The sequence below is a fragment of the Apis laboriosa genome, unplaced genomic scaffold, assembly GCF_014066325.1.
Source record: "Apis laboriosa isolate Shangri-la unplaced genomic scaffold, ASM1406632v1 scaffold25_cov139, whole genome shotgun sequence".
NCBI lineage: Eukaryota > Metazoa > Arthropoda > Insecta > Hymenoptera > Apidae > Apis > Apis laboriosa.
In genome coordinates, this window is record NW_025222552.1 from 1,090,227 (window position 1) to 1,113,521 (window position 23,295).

A 23,295-nucleotide genomic window follows, 5' to 3' on the forward strand; every position below is an offset into this window, starting at 1 on the left:
TCTCCCACTTGGTGAAGGAGAGAAGTAAAACTCTCAGACGTTTTCAGATCTCCAACAGTCCAAACTCGTCCTCGTCAACGTGTGAACTTATCAACCAACCAGGTTTGACGCGTTTTCGCCATTGTCTTCTTGTTTTCGCTTCTCCGAGCAACACGAGAAATACGGAAAGAAGACACGATCAATTCTTTCTTCTCGCTAAAACAAGCTTGGGAATATTATTTTCCCCTTCGAGATACGCTTTCGTTTGTTTTCATTTATTTTCTTCTCATAAAATAATTTCAGATTCGTTTCTTCTTTTTTCTCTCTCTCTCTCTCTCTCTCTTTGTTACATTTCGTTCGTAAGTTAATAAATTTGTTGTATACATACGAAAAGTGAAGAGTATAAGATTTATTTGAGGGAAGTTTAAAAAGATAAAGTAGTGGATTGATTAGTTCTATCAAATAAATTTGAAATAATATCGAATAAGTTATCGAATAAGTTATCAAAGAAGAAAGAAGAAAAGAGCGTAGTGTATCGATGTTCCGGTAGTGAAGTTCCTAAAAAGAAAAAAAAAGAAAATTCAAGTGCGAATACTGATCGATAATTGAAGACAAAGGAAAATCGTTGACGTGATGAGGCAGAGGAACGTTCTGTGCTTTCTATGGATCGTTACGATCCTGAGAATAGAGGATTTCGTGGTTGCTGAAGTTGATCCGGCAATTTTGTCAGAATCTGATTTGAGTCATTTCCAACAGGTAAAAAAAATATTTTGTTTAATATATTCTTCTTCTTCTTCTTTTTTTTTTTAGAATCATTTAGTATCTTTTTGAAAAGAAATTTAATTATTTTTCTTATCTTATCTTTCTTCTTTCTTCGATAATAGATGTGATTTTTCTTGAATATTCGATTATTGAAATTGCTGATTTTCTAAGTTCATCTATTTGTAATATTATATATAATATTATATTAAATTAAACAATTAGAGAATTTTTGAATTAGAAATATTAAATCGATAATTTATAAATGAATTATATCATATAATTTTAATATCATATAATTGTATTTCTAAAATTATTTTATTGTTCTGTAACAAAATTAAAATATATTATAATAAGATACAATAATGGAGAAACATGTGCATGATTTAAAAAAAAAAAAATATGATCAATCACAAATTAAAGAAAAAATTAAAAATTTGTTTAAGAAAATGCATTCACATTCATAGTATTAATTTTTACTATACAATATAATACTAATGAGATTTACAAATTACATTAATAATGCAAGTAAAATGTAAAAATGTTGATAGAACTTTCATTTACTCATTTATAAATGAATTACCTATATGATATATGAAATTCATCCTTTTCTTATTTATGTAAATTTTTTTTTATGCAAAAATACTAATATTTTTATGATGATACATTATAAATCGATGAATATTTTTTCATAAAAAAATTTTATTACTATCAAGAAAATATATCAATGATTGATGTATTTTGATCAAATTTTATACCATTGGATTATCGATTTAAAATGTATTTGTACTACTTTTTCATTATCCTCTTTTATTTCTTCTATTTAAATGTTTATAAAAAATATAAAATATATAAATATATAAATATAAAAAATATAAAAAAATAGTTTAAATAAAAATTATAATGTTTTTATTATTTATTAAATCTCTAGGAATTATAAAAAAAAATCAGAAAAGAAATTTAATTTTCACAAAAAATAATTTTTTTCTAAAATTTTTTGTCACAGATTTACTAATTTTTATAAAAGATCTAATTTTTATTTCAACTATCTTTTAATATTTTTATTGTTTATAAACACTTAAATAAAAAAGAGACTTGAATAAAATTAAAGTAGAAAAATATTATACTAATAAAAATGCTCTCCAATCATAAAAACAATTATAAAAACAATATCTATTGAATTCGCAACAAATCATATTAATGACTTTAAATATTTTAAGAAAGAAAGAATATCTTATAATGCATTTATTATTTTTTTTATTTATATATTTATTTTTTTTTTTATTTTTTTATTGTATCTTGATTCAGCAATCGTTGAGATCATTCACGAAAAGATTGACTTTTTTAATGATTTGAATATCATTGTAGCAGAAATTACCGATATTATCAATTGTGTATTTCTATTAAGAAATATAGATAGAGTTATTTTCTTATCTTGTAGTATAATGAAAAATTGATTTTACATTTTTTATTAATCGAAATAGTATTATTGAAAGTATAGTGAATAGTATTAGTGGAAGTATTATTGGAATATATATATATATATATATAAATTATATATATATATATATAAAATTAAAATTTAAAGATTTAGAAATTGACAAGCTGTTTAAAGTTTAATATTTATTGCAATATTTATAATATTTATAATTATAAATTTTTTAATTTTAAAAGTATGAATAACTTTGTTTTATGATATATTGAATAATCATTAAATCATCATTATATTATCTTAATATAATAAATTATTTATATTATGTTATTATAAAATATATCATTAAAATTATTCGTATTTTCTTAAAAAACAAAATTTTTTCGATAAAATGAAATTTTTAGAAAACATGTTTTTTATAAATTGCTTTTTCAAATAAAAATATATTTTTGATTTTTTAAGTTTATTTTAATAATAATTCAATTTCTTTTAACATAATTTAGTTTTTTTTATGAATTTAACATATATGACATAATAAAAATATATATTTCCTTATAGATATTGTAATAAAAATAATTTGTATTTGTTTATATTGATTACGAATTGATTATGTATTTGATTTATATTGATTTTTGAATAACTATAATATTTTAAATAACCCTTAAAATTCCATAAATATATATAATTTAATTATATTTGTAATTATTTATAATTATTTAATATATAATATAATATATATAGTTTATTTTATGTAATTCAAATTTAATAATATAATTTTGAAAATAAAATTTTATGTAATAGTATTGCTAAATTATATATATAGATATAATATATATATATTATATCTATATATAGAATAATAATATTATATAATATATAATATAATATATTATATATCATATATATATAATATTATATTATATAATAGATATATATATATATATATATTATATTAATATATAAATTATATAATAATATTATATAATTTTTAAAAATAAAATTTCTTATTCAAATTTGCACTTCATTTACTTCATTTCAACATTTGCATTATATAATAATACATAATTCTTTCTTCAACATTTATAATTATATTAATTAGAACTTCACTCAATAATTGTATTAAATCGATCAACAATCACTTGATAATTTATACATGTAAAAACTTTTCAAATATTTTAAAAACAAAATCTATTAAAATCTCATTTTAATCTTTTATTTAAAGAAAGATATATTTAAAGATATATTTAAAGCATGAATATGCAATCTGTTTTTTTAACAATTTTATATGAAAAGTTTCATAACATAGATAAGATAGCGTTATTATTTTTCTTTTTTTTTTTTTTCTCAAAAATTTAATGTTCAATTTTTAAATCGTAGTGATAAGAATTTACGTGTAGATCGAATAATTCATATTACCATATAAAATCTATCATTTGATAAAAAAAATGTAACATGTAATTTTTCTTTTCATCAAAAATTAAATATAGAAAATAGATTTAGAAAATCATGGATCAAATCTATATTTGTAAATTATTTTTTTACACATTTTAATTTTACAGAAGTTTCAGGAAATTTCTTTATTTCATATTTTCAAGTGAATTTACAACATATTTCAATATTTGAAAATATAATATATTCTTTATTTAAGTTTAACATTATCCACAATTTCTTCCAATAAATTTTACGAATTTTACGAATTTTACGAATTTTTTCTCATCCGTAATAAACGCTATCGCATCCAGCTATCGAATTTCGAAAAAGTTTTTTTTCGCGGCTTCCATCGTTTCACATGCAACACGATCTAACAACTATCGAGCATCGCCTGACAAAGAAATTTCCACGTGCGTTCCAATGTGCAATTAAAATCTATTTCCAGATCTCTCCACCTGTTAACGAGTATCCATGTATGTACGATGTATGCACAGTGTGAAAGCTATTTGCAATAAGTATGCAGATTTGATGAAATTACTTCGGTCATTCTCATGCCTGACGTAATCAGACCATAGTAAGTAAGAACATTTTTGCGAGCCTTTTTTGCTATCTTTCCGGACAATTGCGAGCAAATTTCACTGGTTTTAGCCAGTAAAATCCACGAAAAAGAAATAGTTACGACTCTGTTTAATTTTATTCGCTCTGTTAAAGCTTCTTCGCTTGCGTTGTGATTCTTTTTCGCACGTTTTCGATTTCACTCGACGCTATTTTTATTTTTTTCATTGCTTTCGAGACGTATTTAACAAGTTTTATATTTATTAAATTTTTATTAATCACGTTACATATCAATAATAATTTTTTTTCGTATATCAAATTCACTTCTACGAGATATGTTTCGAATGATATGATAAATATATGTATAATGACTTTTCTCACTTTTGATAATATTATTATAAAGTATAAAAGTTTTATTAAAATGTTATTTTAATTGCAGAAGTTTTAATTTTTTAATATATTATTATATATTTATTATTTATATATATTTATTATTATATATTTATTATTTTATTATTATTAAGATTATAAATTTGTTCATTACTTCATGAAAATAAATAAAAATATAATATTTTCTTCATTTAATTTCTTCAAGATAATCATAATATGTTTAATTTAATTGGAAACGCTTAAATATCTAGAAAGATACAAATAATATTAAAAAATATTTTAGATAACAAAGATACATTGTGCAATAACAATTGTGCAACATTGTGCAAATTAACAATTTTTCTATAGATTTTTTATATTTCTAGTATGTAACCAGACAAATGGAATCGTTTAATGTTGTATAATAAAATATAATAAAATTAGCTACGATACTAAAGAAATATTATAAAGAAGTTTATTTTAAATAAATATATAATATAATATCTATAATACATACATATTGAATATACTATCAAAAATTGCAATTAATTAAATTGCAATTAATAAACAGAACTCTTCTTTGAATAGTAAATTTTAAAATTCAAAGCAAATATTATTGACAATTGCATAGTCACATTGTTTACATTTCAGCAGTTTATTTTAAAATAATTCAACTCAAGATTTCTCTTTGTCATCAAATTCGATGTTAAGTCAGTGGAAAGAAATAATATTTCGTGAAATTATTCTCTTGATTTTTAGTTTATATTTTCGCTCATAGAATTTATTAAATTTTTAATAAATCATGTAATGTTGGCTTTTTGAAAATAAAAATGTTTGAATTTAATTCTGTAAACATAATTAAACGAAAACAGAGAAGATATAAAACAAATGTTATAATGAAAATAATCAAATTAAATAGAATAATATTAAAGTAAATTTTATAATATAATATTATAATAATATAATATAATAATTCTTACTTCTTTGTTTTGATAAAAAATTAAGAATTTTTTCATTCTTTGCAAATTTTTTTTTTATTTTGATAAAAAATTAAGAATTTTTCCATTTTTTACAAATTTTTCAAGATTACAAATACATTATTTCTGTAACTTATTAAATTTATTCTATTTTTAAAATTGTAAAATATTAAACTATTAAAAATATTAAACTTAATAAAAAATTTAATATTTTTTTATTATAAATATTTTTATTATAAATATCTAGCTATTAATTTTTATGAATTTTTATAATCATAAAATAATTTTTATAATCATAACAAAGCTTTGAATGATATTCTAATTTTATGATAAATTAATATTTTTCAAAAATATTATTATGAAATTTTCATTAATTGTTTTCTCATGGATTTTACAAAATATTCTATTTAGTTAAAATTAAAGTTATAAACTTATTAAATCAAATTTAATAAAAATTGGCACACAAACATTGTCGAGTTCTTGATATAAGGTTTCTCCTATACTCGGGAGAAATCTAGCAACTAGAAAAAGATACTCCAAAGAAGATACAGGAAACTGATATTACAAAAGACGAAGATAGGAAGATAGAAGTTCGTGAGTGAAGGTGGGTCAGAAGTCACTCTGTTAGTGGGTGAATATCTTGGTTCTACTTTCATATATTACTTGTTCCATGATTTTTATTTTTATAAAAAGCATATTATATCTGTATAACTATTTTTATTTTTAAAAACGTTTTTTTACAAATATGCTACGTAAATGATATTCATTGGTTAATTTAATTTAAGTCAAAAATATATATTTTTTTATATTAAATAAATGGATAAATAATTATAAATTTTTTAGAAAAATACTTAAAAAAACTAATACTTAATCATCTTTTATTAAATATTAATTAATTTATCTTTTAATATGAATGATATATACAAATTATATATCTATATATGGATATTTTTAAATTACTTTATTTTATATTGACTACTATTTTTTATAAAATATAATTTAATTATATTTCTTATTATAATTATAATTATAATAATTATAATCTTATTATAATTGACTAAATTAAATTAAATATTATTATAAGAAAATATATAAGTAAATAAATTAAATTTTATATTATACATATATACAATATACATATTCTCATAAATATTTAATATTGTTATTATATTTTGTTTAATTATCACTTATTAATTGTAAAAAAATAATAAAACAATAAAAATTTAAACAAATTATATTAACTAATAAATATTAATTATATATATAAGTTATATTTAATGAATATTATTTAAAATTTTTAAAATACTTTCATGCTCAAATTTTATTTATTTAGATATCATTTATCTAGATTTAAATGATTCTATTTTATTTTTAGAAAACAAAAACTGCTTTCAATATCATTGCTATTAGTTTCATTAGATATCTCAAGCTAAAGTAAATTATTGATTATGATTTTTATAATTTTTAATTTTTATTGCTTAGATATATTTTTTTAAAAATTGATCATGATCATATTTTGAAAAAATGATTCTTAATGACTCTATGATTTATGAAATGTTTTTTTGCAATTATAATAATTACATATAATTTTTTATAATAATCGTAATATTATATATTATTATTCTTAAAATTAAAAATAAAATAAATTTATAAAATATAATAAATATTGCTTATATTAATAAATTGTTGAATAATAATCTTATAGAATTTTTAATTTAATAAAACTAATTATATTTAATACAATATATTAATTTATATGATAAATTTTATGATTCATTTTCATCATGCTATCTGTTTTTTATATTAAAAACTTTCAAATCTTTTTTTCATTCACGAAAAAAAAAGAAATAATAAAAACGAAAAAAACAATATAGAAAATAAATCGACTATATAATTTCTAATTGAATTAGCAACTTGAATTAAAGATGAACATCTAATAGAAACTATCTAATAAACAAATATAATATTCATCATGACTATATCTAATATATAAATTTCCTTAATATGAATACAAAATTTTTACTTATAAAACGAAATAAAAAACTAATAAATACTTGCTTAATCACTAATAAGTTAAATTTTAATATATAATTATTTTTATATTATTGATATTGATAATTTCAACAGAATAAATATTGTATATCACAAAATAGATAATCAATTTCTCTTAAGTTGTAATCCTCTTTTGTAGAAAATTAAAAAAATTAATAATAATTTTTCATCAAATAACTATTTAAATTGTTTGTGATTTAATTAAGAAAGCTTCTGTAAAATATAGTAAAATAAATAAAGTTCATTAATAAAAATGAGCAACTTGTGAACCATGATTCAGATTCAGAATCATACTGAAAGAAAAAATTTGTTTAGAATTATGATAATATACTTCAAACGGTCAATGAATTGTTCTTTTTTTCTATACAATTATATCTATCCTTTATTTTATATTTAAGAAATATTAAAAAATAATAAAAAAAATAAAAAAAAATTAATTTAAATTTCTCTTCAAAATGGAATTTCAAGAAATTGAAAAAATAAATGAAAAATCACTGACTTCGAAAGGAAAAAACGATAAATCGCCGTGTTCAATGCGTAAAGCATTATGTGCATAAAAACGGAAGCATCGGAGATATCCTATTGGAATGATTTCCGGTTCTTCTTCCTCTTCGCTTATGTAACGGAATCTAGCGGCAAAAAAGTAACTCTCGATTTCACAAATACTCACGAACGATCTATAAAAAACATCCGTAAAAGAAACTATTTGGAAATAGAATCAGTGTTTCTTGGATGTCACGCACGAGAGAAACGTCTGCAAAAGGCATGATGTTCTAAACTTCATCGGCGAGCTCGTGAAAGTGTTCCTTGACGGAATGACAAAGAAAAACAGGGAATATATTTAACAAAATTTGTACTTGAAAATGATAATAACATAAGAAAAATAATTTGTTCTCTATAATAAATAATCTTTTTTTGTTACTAAAAAGCTAGAAATCTATAAATTGTTTTAGATTTTTTTTTCTTATATTGTAAATATACAATAGTTTCTATATTTGAAAATACTTCAACACGTTATAAAACAATATATATATATATCATAAAAATATTGCAATTTTTTTTTTTAATAATTAAAAATTGAAAATTTCTGTATTCTGAATTTCTATTTTTTGATATTTAAATTTAAAATTAATATTTAATATTTCATAAATATTATATTAATATTATTTATTTTTACAAAATTAAAAATATTAAGACTAAAATCTTTGAACTAAAATTTTAGTTTACTTCTTTTATATATATTAAAAATATGTATATATTGAAAATTAATAATTTAATATATCACATAGAAAAATTATTACAATTAAAATAAAATTAGAATATTTTTAAAAATTAAAATAATATAATTCTTATATTTAAGAATTTTTTAACTATGTTATAAAACAATTGTTCATAACTAATTTTTAATATATAATATATAATTTAAAAAAATTTCCTTCACTTTTTTCACATTAATTAAAAATTAAAAGTTTTAAAGTGAATGAAATTAATTTATTCTGCAATCATATCAATTTTAATCTCTCTAAAAAATAAAATACAAAAAAAAATTTTAATTGTTCTACTAACATTTTATTTAAATTTTGACTTTAAACTGAAAATAAATAATAAACCATTTAAGGTAAACATTTTCGTTTTCACTTTCGGTTTAACTTTTGCTTAACTGTTTTCTTTGAACAACAATTGTAATGTTTCCCTGCTCTATTTCTTTTCGTTGCATTCGTCTTTACTATTTTTACTTTTAAAATCTTTCTATTATTTATCTAATTGTTTTTATTTATTTATACATATCCTTTTTTTATTTCTTGTATTTCTTGTATTTTTAAAAATAATAACAAAGTAAAAATAAAAAATTATTTCTTATAATTAATGTTGATTTTTAAATTATAAAACAAAAATATATTAATAAATTAAGAAAATTAAATAAGAAAACACAAATGTAACATTAGAAAAACTAAATAATACTTTAATATCTTATGATAAAAAAATTCCACTTAAAAAACTTAATCATTTAATAATATGATTATTTATTTACAGTTTTTCGTACAATTACAGTTCAGTAAACGTTGCATCACCTCGTAAAAAGCGTGAAAGAAATTTTCTCTTATTAATCATCGATGTAAACGGTGTTCATTATTTCTTGCTTGCATGATATTTTTTATTTTTCGGGATAAATTATTTAGAGCGTGTCGGAAATAACTAAAAACTAGACTATGTATTATTCTAATTATTACAAACATATTATCGCTTACAAGACAGAATGGTATGACAGAATGGTATCATTGCAAACATGTAAAAATTATTACGAACATATGAGAGGAAAATGATTTAAATTTGTTTGAAAAAAAAGCAAAAAATAATAAATAACAAATTGATACAAAAAATATATCATTTTACATATGATAATTTTTCATAAAAGATCTCTTCGATTTCAATGACCTTTAAATATGTTTGTTAAGAACATCATTCTTTTTTTGAGCAATAAAAATTTTTCCTATAAATATACCAAATATCAAATTTAATTTCTTATTCATAAAAAATTTTTGATATTGATCATTGAATTCTATCTACAGAATGTAATTATAAATAAACATAACAATGTATGTTTAGTATGTATATAGTATATATAGATAAAAGATGAAATCCTCAATTTTTAGATATGGTTAAGTGAAATAAAGACGAAATATAAATTAAAAAATTCTTATTGAAAGTTATATTTATTTTTAATCATTTCTAAATAAATTTTAAACATTATATTATTTCATATTATATTAATTTCTTTACTCGAAGTATTCAATGAACATTTATTATTATCACAATATTTATAAAAAATTCTTATAATGTGCAAAAATATGACCAAATTTTTGAATGATAATATTCTTTTTAGATACTTCATTTCTACTAATTATAAATAGATTTATGAAAAGATCAGAATATTTTTTTCTTTTTAATCGATTTGATGGCAAAATTTATGCAAAATAAAAATTTCAAACATTTGTTTTTAGAAATTTTATGTTGTGTTTTATATGTTTGCAACATATATTAACCTTCTATAAACATCTCTTATACGAAGTATGAATCATTGAAAGAAGATTTACCAAGAAAATTAATCAAAGTCAAGAAGATTGTTGAAGATCACGATTCGATCTATCTATATCTCGAGCACACAAAGTGAGACTAAGGCGAATATAAAGGACAAGAGGTGAAGGTGAAGGATGCTACATAGTCTTTCACTTTCTCCAGAAACCATCCTGATTAACAGATTCTAACCTGAAACGAGCTCGATTGGATTTATACGTAGAAAGAAACGTTTTCAACGTAAATAAAAAAATGTTAAATGTTTAAAATTGTTTTTGAAAGCAATACATAAAAATAAATTAATCGATATTTCAAATTTTTTTTATATAATAATTTTATATAATAATAAATTTTTCCAAAAATATTTTTTCGTAAAAAGATAATACTTGTTAATTAATGTTCGTTACTATGATGAAATATATATGATTTAAATACATTGTCAAATTTCCAGACGTTGTTAAACAAATAAATTTCTTAATCGAAATAAAAATTTATTTCTTAAATAAATTTCTTATCGAAACATAGATTTCTCTTGTTTTTTAAATTGTTTATTATTAAAAACTTAATAATAATTTATAATGGTAATAAAAAAAATTAAAAGTTAAATATAAAAACGTTTTTTGTAAGAGTTGCATATATTTAATATCTTTTAATATCTAAATATAAAATATAAATAATATATATAATAATAGTTTATTAGAAAATAAAAATTTTTGATGAAAATCTTTATTAAAAGAAATCTAAATTGTATTATTTCAATACTTATATCTATTAAAATTAAATAAAAAATTACAAAATAAAAAATAATAACAGAAAAAATAAAAAATATCAATAATTAATAATAATCATAATTGATAATGAATCAAATATTAATAAGTATAGAATACCTATAATTAATAAAATCTATTTTAAAAATATTTAAATTATTTTTTTAAAAATTAAGATGTGAACAAAAATATTATAATCATAAAGATATAAAGACAATCTTATTTTTTATATACACATATTTGAGATTTCACATACATACATATATATATATAAAATCAATAGTAATTGTTTCTTCTAGAATTTCACAGATTGGAATGTTTGTATGTTCAATTTATTATTCAAATAATCAATCTTTATTCAGAAGACGAAAGGTCAAAGAGCATTTATTTAACATATATTAACATAGATTAAAAAAATATTTTAAATTTCCTATTCCGATTAGTTATTCTGAATTTTAAGTCGTAAAATATTATATGCGAAATTATATTGTTAAATAAACATATTTTTTCGTATTATCTTAAATTACATAACATATAAAAGTGTACATAAGTTCTTTCTAAATTTCAAATGAAATTCTAAATAGAAAGCTCAGTGTCAATAAATAAATTTCAAAAACATAATTTTCTATAATAAAATCTTCATATTTTTATTTATGTATCACCCTTGCTAATAATTATATAATATAATAATGATATAGTATAACAATATTAAATTTATATAATACATAAAATTTATATAATACATATAACACATATAATACATATAATACATATAATACATTTATAACATTTTATTGATGCAACATTAAAACTTATTTAAAAAAAAAAGAAGAAAATTTATATTATATTATATTAAAAAAAAATTTTAATTTAAAAAACCTACTAAAAAAACGGGATCTGCTTCTTTATTATAAAACAATTGGTAAAAATGTCATATTATATTTGATTAATTTCAACGTTTTAATTGATACATAATAAATATCATTTTTATTATATTAAATAAAAATATTATATTAAATAATTTTTGTGAAATTGTTTATTTTCTACATAACAATAACATAACTTAGTAGTTATATAAACATATAATATGTCATAAATTATGAATAGAGATTATAATGAGATTATTAAATTGCGCAAAATTTGTATTTAGTTCAAATACAAATTATAATTAATGATACGTTTCTTAAAAAAGATATGTAGGCTTTCAAAAAAAAAAAAAAAAGTGATTCCACGACAGTAAAATTAAAAGCGCGACTTCTATGACCTCGGGATGAAATTTCTCTTTCTTTGTAGTAAGACGAAGGATATATTTGTCTTTGGAGAAATTTCCATATCTATTAATCGGCAAAAAAATATAATTATAAAATATATATTATTGAAATTAAATTTATATTTAATAAAATCTTTCTTTTTATTAATATTATACATTTTATTCAATTAATCTTTTATTTATTAATACTATATAATATGATATAATATATATACAAACATTAATAACATACATAACATAGTATTTTTAATAATATTTCTTTCTTTTTTAATTTATCTATATTTATGTTTTTTTATAAAAAAAAATAATTAATATAGAAAAGTAGCTAATATGGATTCGAACCTTTATAAATCTTAATGCAATGAAATCAAAATATACTTTCAAATTATTTAAAAATTTCCAAATATTCGTTAAATGAGTAATAATTCTTTATGAAATTTTTTATATATTAAATAAAGCTTAACTTTTAATTACAGCTTGATTCAAGTGATTTTTATCGAAATTTTGTTATATGTTAACTCCTTTTCAGAAAAGTTAGAATTGTAATTCTTATTTTATTTATTATTTCTGAATTATTAGATTTATTTAAAATTATTAGAATTATTTGATGTCCCATAAATTTCTTTCTTTTTTTTGATACGAAATGAATATATGATATTTATTGTTTAAGGTTAATTTATTGCATTATATATGAATCGTTCTGTTCTATCACTTTTTTTCATTACTCAGGAAGTCTCATTATTCTTTTTTTCCAAAATTGTTGGGGTTTATTTGCAAAATATTATTCGAGGTGCCTTTTTATTTCGCATACGGATTGGAATCGTTTATCATGGAGAAAATTTTTCTAATAACAGGAACAAGTAATAATTGGATACAGCAAGATCTGGGGAGTAAAGAAGATAAGATCAATCTGTAACAGCTTTTCTCTTACAATCTATGCAACATGCAATTTTGCATTATCGTGATGGCTTCGGTTCGCCAATTTTGGCCGTTTTTCTGCTATGGCGTCTTTCAATTTATTAAGTTGATTGCAATATTTTCCAAAATTGATAGTTTCACCTTGAGAAAGGAGCTCATAGGAAATTATATCTTTCCAATCCCATTAAATGGATAAAAAAATTTTTTTCGGGTGAAGTCTATTGGCTTCGCGACAGTTGAAGGTCTATTGTCTTTAAATCAAGTGCATTTTCGATGCACATTTTGATACAAAATCCAAGTCTGATCTCCAGTGACAAGACTCTTTAAAAAAGAATCTCTTTCATATCGCTGAAAAAGGAAATCGCACGGAAAGACGCGGTTCGGTCTTCATCAATAGCTATAGAATCCAAATTTCACATCGATTGATATCTATCCCATCTTGATCAGGTGATTATTTACCGTTTTCCTGGAAATATTAGTGACATCCTATCTCTTGCACACTATATCGCGGATTTTCAGCGGGTATGGTCTTGATAAAATCCATATTCGTCATTGCTGGGCGGCTGCTACGATTTTCATCTTTCAAGTCAAAATTGCTACTTGTAAATCTTTTAAACCAATTGTGGATGATTGTAATAGTTATAACAGCACTTCCGTAAACAAGTACAAATTTCGTCTATAATATCATTTACACTATCACCTTTTTTAAAGCAATAAAACATAAAATGCCGCAAATGCTTCTTTTGACTATTTATATTGAACGGTGAAGAAAAAAGTTTTAAAAGAGACTATGTCACTATAAATATTAAAAGACTTCTGGGATGATTGAAACCGATGCCAAGTAATAGATAAGTCTACGTGTTCATATAAAAATAACCAGTTAAAATTATTCCTAGCGTGGTGCGAAAGAAACTTTTATAATTATAAAATTATAGGACATCCTAATATTTATTAAAAAAGAAGAATTTACAAGAAATTTTCTATTTAATTATTTCAACAATAAATCATACATTAGTATAAAACCAGGATTATTAAAACTTCAGATAAAGGAGTTTTATTATAATTTCAATTTCATTAATTATAATTTCAATTTTATATTTATAATTTCAATTTATGAATTTTTTAATACGAGAAGTATTAATTGTGGTGTATTCTACACTATAATAAGATGGATAATAAGAAATAATCAAATATATTATAGTATTATTGTTATCAAATATATTATCGTATTTTATCGTTTTTTTCTTAAGGATGAATCAGTGAAGGAGGAATTCGTTTGAATTTTTATTTAGATATTATTAAATAAATATATATGAATATTTTCATAATAGTATTATTGATATAATATTCAAAAATTGGTTTGTTATATAAAAATTCGAAATATTCAGGAATTTTTAAATATTTTTGATAAATTATAAAAAGCGAAATATATAATTTATATAATTTATATAACAAATTTTAAAAAATTTTTAAAAAATAAAGTTTCTTTTTCACATATCTGAATTTAATTTTTCCAAAGATTTCTTTAATAAAAATTAATTAATTCTTTAATTTTATATTTATATGAAATTTTTTTTATCTTTAAGAAAAGTTTAGCCATCTATTTCTAAAATATAATATTAATATTAATATTATAATAATATTATAATAATATTAATAAATTTAGATATTTTTAAATCACATGCATATTAAATATGATATGCATTTTTTATAATTTTATTATTTAAATATTTTTCAATTAATTTTTTCAATTAAAATTAGATATATACATAATATTATGTAAAAATTNTATTATACAAATACATTGAAATATTATTATACAAATTTATTTTATAATATTTTTAATTATTTATTTGTCAAATCAATGATATATCATATTTTTGATTAGCATATACTTTTTAGATCATTCAATTATGGTTTGTAAGTATATATTGCATAAAGTATATTAAACAATTATCGCGTAATATTTAATTAATTGTTTCTTTTATGACAAGAAGATGTATATGTATATGGTTTTAATTACAAATATATTTGCAAATATTTTCAATTAATTTTATAATTTAAATTATATAATAAAAGTAAATGAATACAAATATATACAAATATATTTTAATATTAATAATATAATAATGATTTAAATACACAGAAAATAATGATAAAAAAAAACCTATATAATTTGTAGAAATTGTCAAATAAAACATTATAAAATCGACCATTTTGACAAATAAATAATTTTGATAGTTTTACTCAAATAATATAATTCAAATTCCTCAAAATTGCAATTCAAAATAAAAATTAAATTCGTAAAAATTTATATTGTTTTATATTTCAGTTAACCTAGAATATTCTATATATATTATTTATATTTTAGATAAGATAGAAAGATTCTTAAAGCATTTCTCCTAATTATCTTATGATAATTACCTAATTACCATATTTCTTATAACTCTATAAGAAAAAATTGTCATATGCTACATGATATACGAACAAATATATAAGCTCACTATACACTCAAGAATTCAGGTTAAACGGTTTATTACAGATCATCCTTTCACTAAAATCGAACGATCTCGCATCGAAAGTAAAAGCAATCAATCGAATACTTTCTATAAGAGATGGGACATAAAAGTATGAAAATGCTTTTAATTTGGGGTTTTTATAATATTTATTACTCCTTAATTTGATGAATAAGTTACATTAGATTAGAACTTAGATTCAACTTTTTATAACCGAAATATAAAAAGTTTTATGCATAATATTTCTTATCTCGATAATATCTATAATTTTTGACTAAATTAATTGATTTTTAAAAATAAATTCAAGGAAATCTTAATATTATATTGTATTAGATTTGTTTTAAGATACAAATTTTTAATGAATATTGATTTTAATAACTAAAAAAATATTAGTTATATTATTTTAATGTTTTATAATAATTTTGTACATATTATCTATAAAAGAACTATATTGAAATTTTCAATTTTTTCTAATTCTTTAAAATACATATTAATATTACATATTAATATATATTAATATAAATATATTAAATATCTTTTAATATTTAATTGTTTTGAATTCATAATATTAAAATTACATCAATCAATAAATTATTAATCAATTTGAGAGTAATTAAAAATTTTTATAAAATTATTGTTTTGACATAATGTTAAAAATTAGAAAAATATATCATATGATAATTAGTATACAAAAAAATTGATCTCTAATATCTGGACAAATTATTCACAGTACAAAAAATCGAATAAAAATTTAATAGTTTTTTGAGACACATAACTTGATATAATTAATTTTTTTATGAATAAACATATAAAAAATATGTAAAGAACCATTTGTTTTTTCAAATTGATATATATTTTTTATCATGTCATTTTCTATAAAAAAATATTAATATTTTTAACATAAAATTAGTGTAAAAACATCATTAGTGTAACAGTATCATGTATTTTTTTAAAGTTGATATTCCAATCTATATCTTTCAGTCTAGATACAAAAATTTATCTTATTTTAAAATGATCTACATTTAATATTTTTGTAGAAATTTTTTGACATTTCTGAATGATTTTTCAATTATTAAAAATTATATATTCTCTTATATATACTCTATTTTTTAAATATTTTCATAAGTAGAAATCAAAATGTATCTATAGTATGAATGAAAAGCACAATTTATTGATCTATTATTAATTTATTAATTAAAAATGTCGTTTTTAATTAAATGCAAAAGAAGGATAGAATTGAATTTATATTCTTATTGCATAAAACAATCAAAAATGTATAAAAAATTCGTTTACACGTAATATACAATTTTTTTAATAATTTAAAATTTAATAATTTAATTTAATAATTTAAAAACTATAAAAAAATTTTTATAATTTTTATAAGATTAATTTAATTTCATTATCTCTGGACGTGAGAAACGATTCGAAATTAATCAGGAAGTAATGTCCGTTTCGAAAATTGTGGGAAGAGGAACAGATCGTTCCATTTAAAATATTATCGACTTTCTCTATGTTTTAATGTCTCGTTATTTTCTTGTGTCGTTCAAAATACTCTGTTCATTCATAATTTATAGATTATGAATTTCGTAAACGATCTTATGGTTACCGTTTTAAGAAATTAAAAATGATCATAGAAACAAAAATTTTCTTTAACAAGAATTTGCTAATCACTAAGTTTTGCATTATATATATATCGATATTTACATCGAAGTTTGGTAATATATAAAGTGTTTACATCGATAAGATTATAATTAAAAAAAACTTTAACACGTTAATTGTCAATTCTTTTTTTATATAAAATTATCATACAATTTTATACAAATTTTATACATATTTTATAGAAATTTATACAATAATATTCGATATATAATACATTATAATTTTATTAAAAATGATAAGATTTTTATATTGTTATCTATATTAAAAAATATGAACGAAATAAGTAAATTGTGTTAATAGGTATTATGTTTATTTGTAAATAACTTTATATATATAATTTTAAATAATTTTAAACTTTATACATATAATTCATTTTAAATGTTTCATTACATAATATATTATATATATATAAAACATTATATAATATTTAATTTACATATTACATAATATTAGATTATTAGATTTACATATCTTTACATTAAATAAAATAATTATAAAATACACGTAATTATATTTGAATATTTTAATGACTTCGAGTAAAATTAAAGATTCAAAATTAGTTAAAATTATAGTTAAAATTAAGATCAAAAGTCATATTAAAATAAAAAAATAAAAAATAAAAAAAAATTAGAGCCGATTAAATACGACTTTATTATATTTACATTATGTTTTTTCTAATCTAATAAATTAATAAATTAGAAAATCGTAAAAAGTAAATATAAAAGAACTTAATTAACAAATTTTAATTATAATAAGATAAGATTAAAAGATAGATCAGACAAAGATCAGACAAATAATAAAATAAAAATATTTATTCTATTCATTATAAAAATAAATGATAATTAGCAAATAAACTTTTAAATTATTAGCTTTTACTAAAATAATACGAAAAATAAAAGTGATAAGTTATAATAATCAGAACTCAATAGCAATCATAATAGCAGCAAAAATGAATTGCTTTAATTATATAAAGGAATTAGGAAGCAATTTTATCAGATTAAATTTAAATCAGATTAAAGTTAAAGATAAAAATGTTCATATGAAAGCATAATAAAATAGTAAACTTTTAAACATCATAAGAATTATAGTTTACATATGCATATGAATTATGTAAACTGAATATTAACTAACAGTATCCTAATTAATCTATATATTGTATCTTAATTAATTAAGATAATTATCAATCAATATTTCAGTTTCCATATTATTTTTAATTTCTTGATTTTTAAATTTTTTCACTTTTTCCAATAATTCATTTAAGTTTTGCAATTTCTTTGAATATTTAATATTTTAGTAATAATAATCGCAATATTTCAATTTTTCAATTTAAAAATTTTCCAAGTTTGAAAAATCAAATTTAAATTTTCAAATTTGAAATTTTTCCAATTTTTGATTTTTCAATCTCTTGATATATTCAATCTTTTGTATATTTTAATAATTTTTGTTATTTAAATACTTTAATTTTTTCGAAATTTCAATCTTCCAATTCTTCGATATTTCAAATTTTTAATCTTCTTTAAAGTTTTTAATTTTTCAATTTTCCTACATTTTTAATTTTTTATTTATATTTATATTTTCGAACCTTCCATTCTTTGTCGTTTTGATATTTTTATATTGTAATATATATTTCAATTTCTTCATCTTTCAACTTCTTGATCTATTCTTTCGAACGTTCAAACATTTATCATACACACAATTTCCTTAAAAGAAAAAACTAAAGCGATCTTGCAACCAAAACTGTTCGAACGTTAAACAAAAAAAGAACGTAGCAAACGACATACCGAATGTAGAAAATAATTTCGCTTTCAGAAATATTCTGTGAAACGAAAGAAAAACGAATGGTGGCAAAAATCCTCCATCCTGTTAAATGTCAGGAACGCTATACTCTGCCGGGCGTAAAAGTGAAGGAACACCCGTTATATAACGGGACTAGCAGTGAATGTACGCGTTTGATCGTGCATGCCGGCCGATTATGCAACTACCGGCATAATAACGTTAGTTGGCTGTATATTCCTTGTGGATGGTACTTGGTCAGGTTGCCCGAAGATGTAATATGAAAGAATTTCCTCATGGATATAAGTGGAAAGTGAATGTCTTCTTAATGCAATAGAAAAGAAAAAAAAAACAGAAAAAAAGAGAAAGATAGTTGATTAAAAATTTTTCTTCTTTGAGGTTAGGATTGAACTCAATAGATTCAATTTAATTAATTGGAAAAAATTGGTATAGTCTATAAGATTTGAATTACAAATAATTGAATAAGAAATATAATTGAATAATATTTGATGCTTTAATGCAGTTGCAACTAATTTTATAATGATTTTATGATTATTTTGCTATAGTAGTTTTCGACTTTGAAAATCGATTGATATCCAATTATTGAATTGAATTAAAATGAAAAGTTGAAATAATCGAAATGAAATATTATAAATTATGTAAGTGTAATATATTATAATATTTAAATATTATATATTATTTAATATATTAGTTTTTCGAAAGAATTATCTTTATATAATATTTTTATCAAATTTATTAATTAAAAAATATATATTCACAAAATAGAAGGTACATCATTTTTAAATTATGATTGTGAAAAAATTTTAAATATTTTTCCTAATGATAATTTTTAAAAACAAAATTTCCGTTTGTATCACATTTATAAGAATGAGATATAGTGTTTGTTTGAATATCATAATAAAAATTTTATTCAAAATTTTATAATTTTTCTGATATAATTTTTTGAATTGAGAATTATATAGATAATATATAGAATATATATACAGAAATATATAGATAATAAAAATGTTAATAAATAATAATATTATTAAATTAATTAATAGAATTGAAATAAGAAAAAATATTTTTAAATTTATTTATAAAAAATTAAAATATTTCTACTTTATATGTTAATTAATTTAAACACATTATATAGAAGATAATATTTTAATAAATAGTAAATAAGTACTTATGATATTTGAAAGCATATAATATATTTAATCTGTAAATAAATATTAATTTGTCACGCTAATTAAATAAACCTATTATTCCTTGCATAAAAACATATGAAGTCCATTAAAAGAAATTTCTCAAATTATATTACATAAGCAGTCTCAACCAATTACATAAATACATATAAATACAATAAATAACATTTTTTATTTTTAGATACATAAAAATATGGAGCAAAAAACATTATTGTTTCTTATTGATACTTTTTCATTTCTTTATTTCTAATTAATAGCGCTAATTGAATGATGCAATTAGCGAAAAATTTGCCAAAAAAGATATTAAAAAATCCCTCGTTATTATTTCAATGAAAATGCAGTTTTTTCAACCCCATATATAAATTAGAACACAATTTCACCGATTATTTCACGTTCAATTTCAATCCATTCACCACATTGCACGTAGAAATAATCCTCGTGTACAATCTTAAAAGAACCTTCTCCTTGTGATCAAACGAAGGAAATCCATGATCCCTGAATCTATGGAACGCTTGTTGCCTGATCAATGATACTTCCACAGATAGTTTTACTGCGTGAATCGATAATAGAAGAGAGAGATAGGAAGCCGCACCCAGATTAGTTTTTCTTTTTTCATATCAGCTGTGGGAAACTTGTGGCCAACGATCCGTGGACAGCAGTGAAATCGTTGCGTAAATCGAAAACGTGATCTCGTTATGTCAGAGAATATGCGATCGACAAATCTTCGAAGAAGAGTTTAACTTAGCTTAACTAAGAGTAGGGAAGAGTGCGATCAATTAAATCAATTTAATCGTACTTAATCAATTTTCTTTCGTTTTTTAAATAATAATAATAATTTTTTAATAGTAATGTGTATACGAATTATTTATAATAGCTAAGAAATTATTGTATACATATAATTACATTGTATACATATACATATAATTAAATAATCTGATTATCGTGCTTTTCTTCAAAAATGAAAAAAATAAATTGACATATTTTTTAAAATAAAACATAGCTCTTATATAAATCATAATTATTCGAAATATGGAAAATATTTGCTGTGATTTATCCACTTTCATTATAAAAAATAATAAGAAAATAATTAATAAAAAAAAAAGTTACGAGTGCAAAAAATATTAAATTTTAATAGTGCAATTAAGATTTTAGATTTGATTTTAAATTTTGATTAATATTTCTTTCACTTTTTAAAAATTTTGAAAAATTCTAAAATTCTTTCTAAAAATTCTTCTAAAAATTGAAAAAAAAAATAAACAGAATATAAAAAAATAATCATTAATAAACTTTTTACAAAAAAAGTTATAAAATAAATTCAGTTATTCAAAAATTTACAAATTATTATTGAAAGTTTGTTAAATAAGCTCATCCTATTCTAATAGTAGATTATCTTTTCAGAATCTTAGATTGCAATAGAGGGAATATTATCTTTGAATTTAAGAATTAAATAGTTGAGTCTATAATGTACATATATAATATTGTATGTATAAAAATATATATAATATATGTATAATGTGTTAAATATACAGGGTGTATTTTCGTTATATCACTATTACACATCGTTATATCACTATTACATTTCTGTTTTGCTTCATCTTCGAACTTAAACTGCCAATAACTTAATAAATAAATCTCAACCGATTATATTTTTGTATACTAATATTTGTCTTGTTATATATATTATTATATATATCAAAAGCAGATATATTTATTATATGTAGATTGTGAAAAAATCATTTCTAGAATATACTCTCTGTCATAGAATGTGGTGCAGATTTTTTTTAAATTTGAATATAATACGATGCAAAATAATTTCGTTATGCTTTCATGAAGTCTGACAACATTGGCATACAAATGCATGTAAAAATGAACAATGTTTATCGTTGTTGTAAAAATGAACAATGTTTTATCGTTGATATCACAAATCTATTACAGTTTTTCTAAATTTATACTTTCTAACAAGTCTTTCTTAATTATTTTTAACCGAAGGTCTTTCGTAATACTAATCGGGGAAAACTAACATCTCAATATAATGTAATATATTTATATAATATATTTCTTGATGTTTTAAAAATCGGAAGAAAATTTAATTTTTATAATGAAAATAATTCTTTTCTACAAATTCACAAAAGATTTTTAAAAATAATAGAAAATTTGTTCCCACGATTTTTTGTAGTATGTTAATATTTTATTTTGTTACATCATTCATGATTTATAAATATTCAAATAAATAATTGGAATAAGAGAAATAGTTTCTTACTTAAAAAATATGAAAAAACTTTAAAAAATTATCTAATTGCTAAACAATATTTCATAAAAATAATAAAATATTATATACTATACATATTATCAATATTTGTTATAACCAATTTTGCATCTAACAGTATATTTATAATATATATATTACATTTTTAATATAAATATACATATTATTTTATTCTGTTCTCAAATATAATTTATTATATATTTATTTTTAAGTAACATGTTTCATTAGTAGCTGTAATTTTAATAAGTAAAAATTTGTTCTAGTTATTAGTTTTAACCTATTTATATCT

General features: G+C 19.6%; 1 protein-coding gene across 1 annotated transcript in view; it reads left to right on the top strand.

The window, feature by feature from the left end:
• Positions 1-545: 545 nt before the first annotated feature.
• LOC122713599 overlaps positions 546-23,295 on the top strand; it is a 37,400-nt gene continuing 14,650 nt past the window's right edge. The window contains exon 1 of the mRNA XM_043934198.1: positions 546-735. Within this exon, the coding sequence (XP_043790133.1) occupies positions 613-735 (123 nt within the window). The 5' untranslated portion in view covers positions 546-612. The remainder of the gene's footprint in view (positions 736-23,295) is intronic.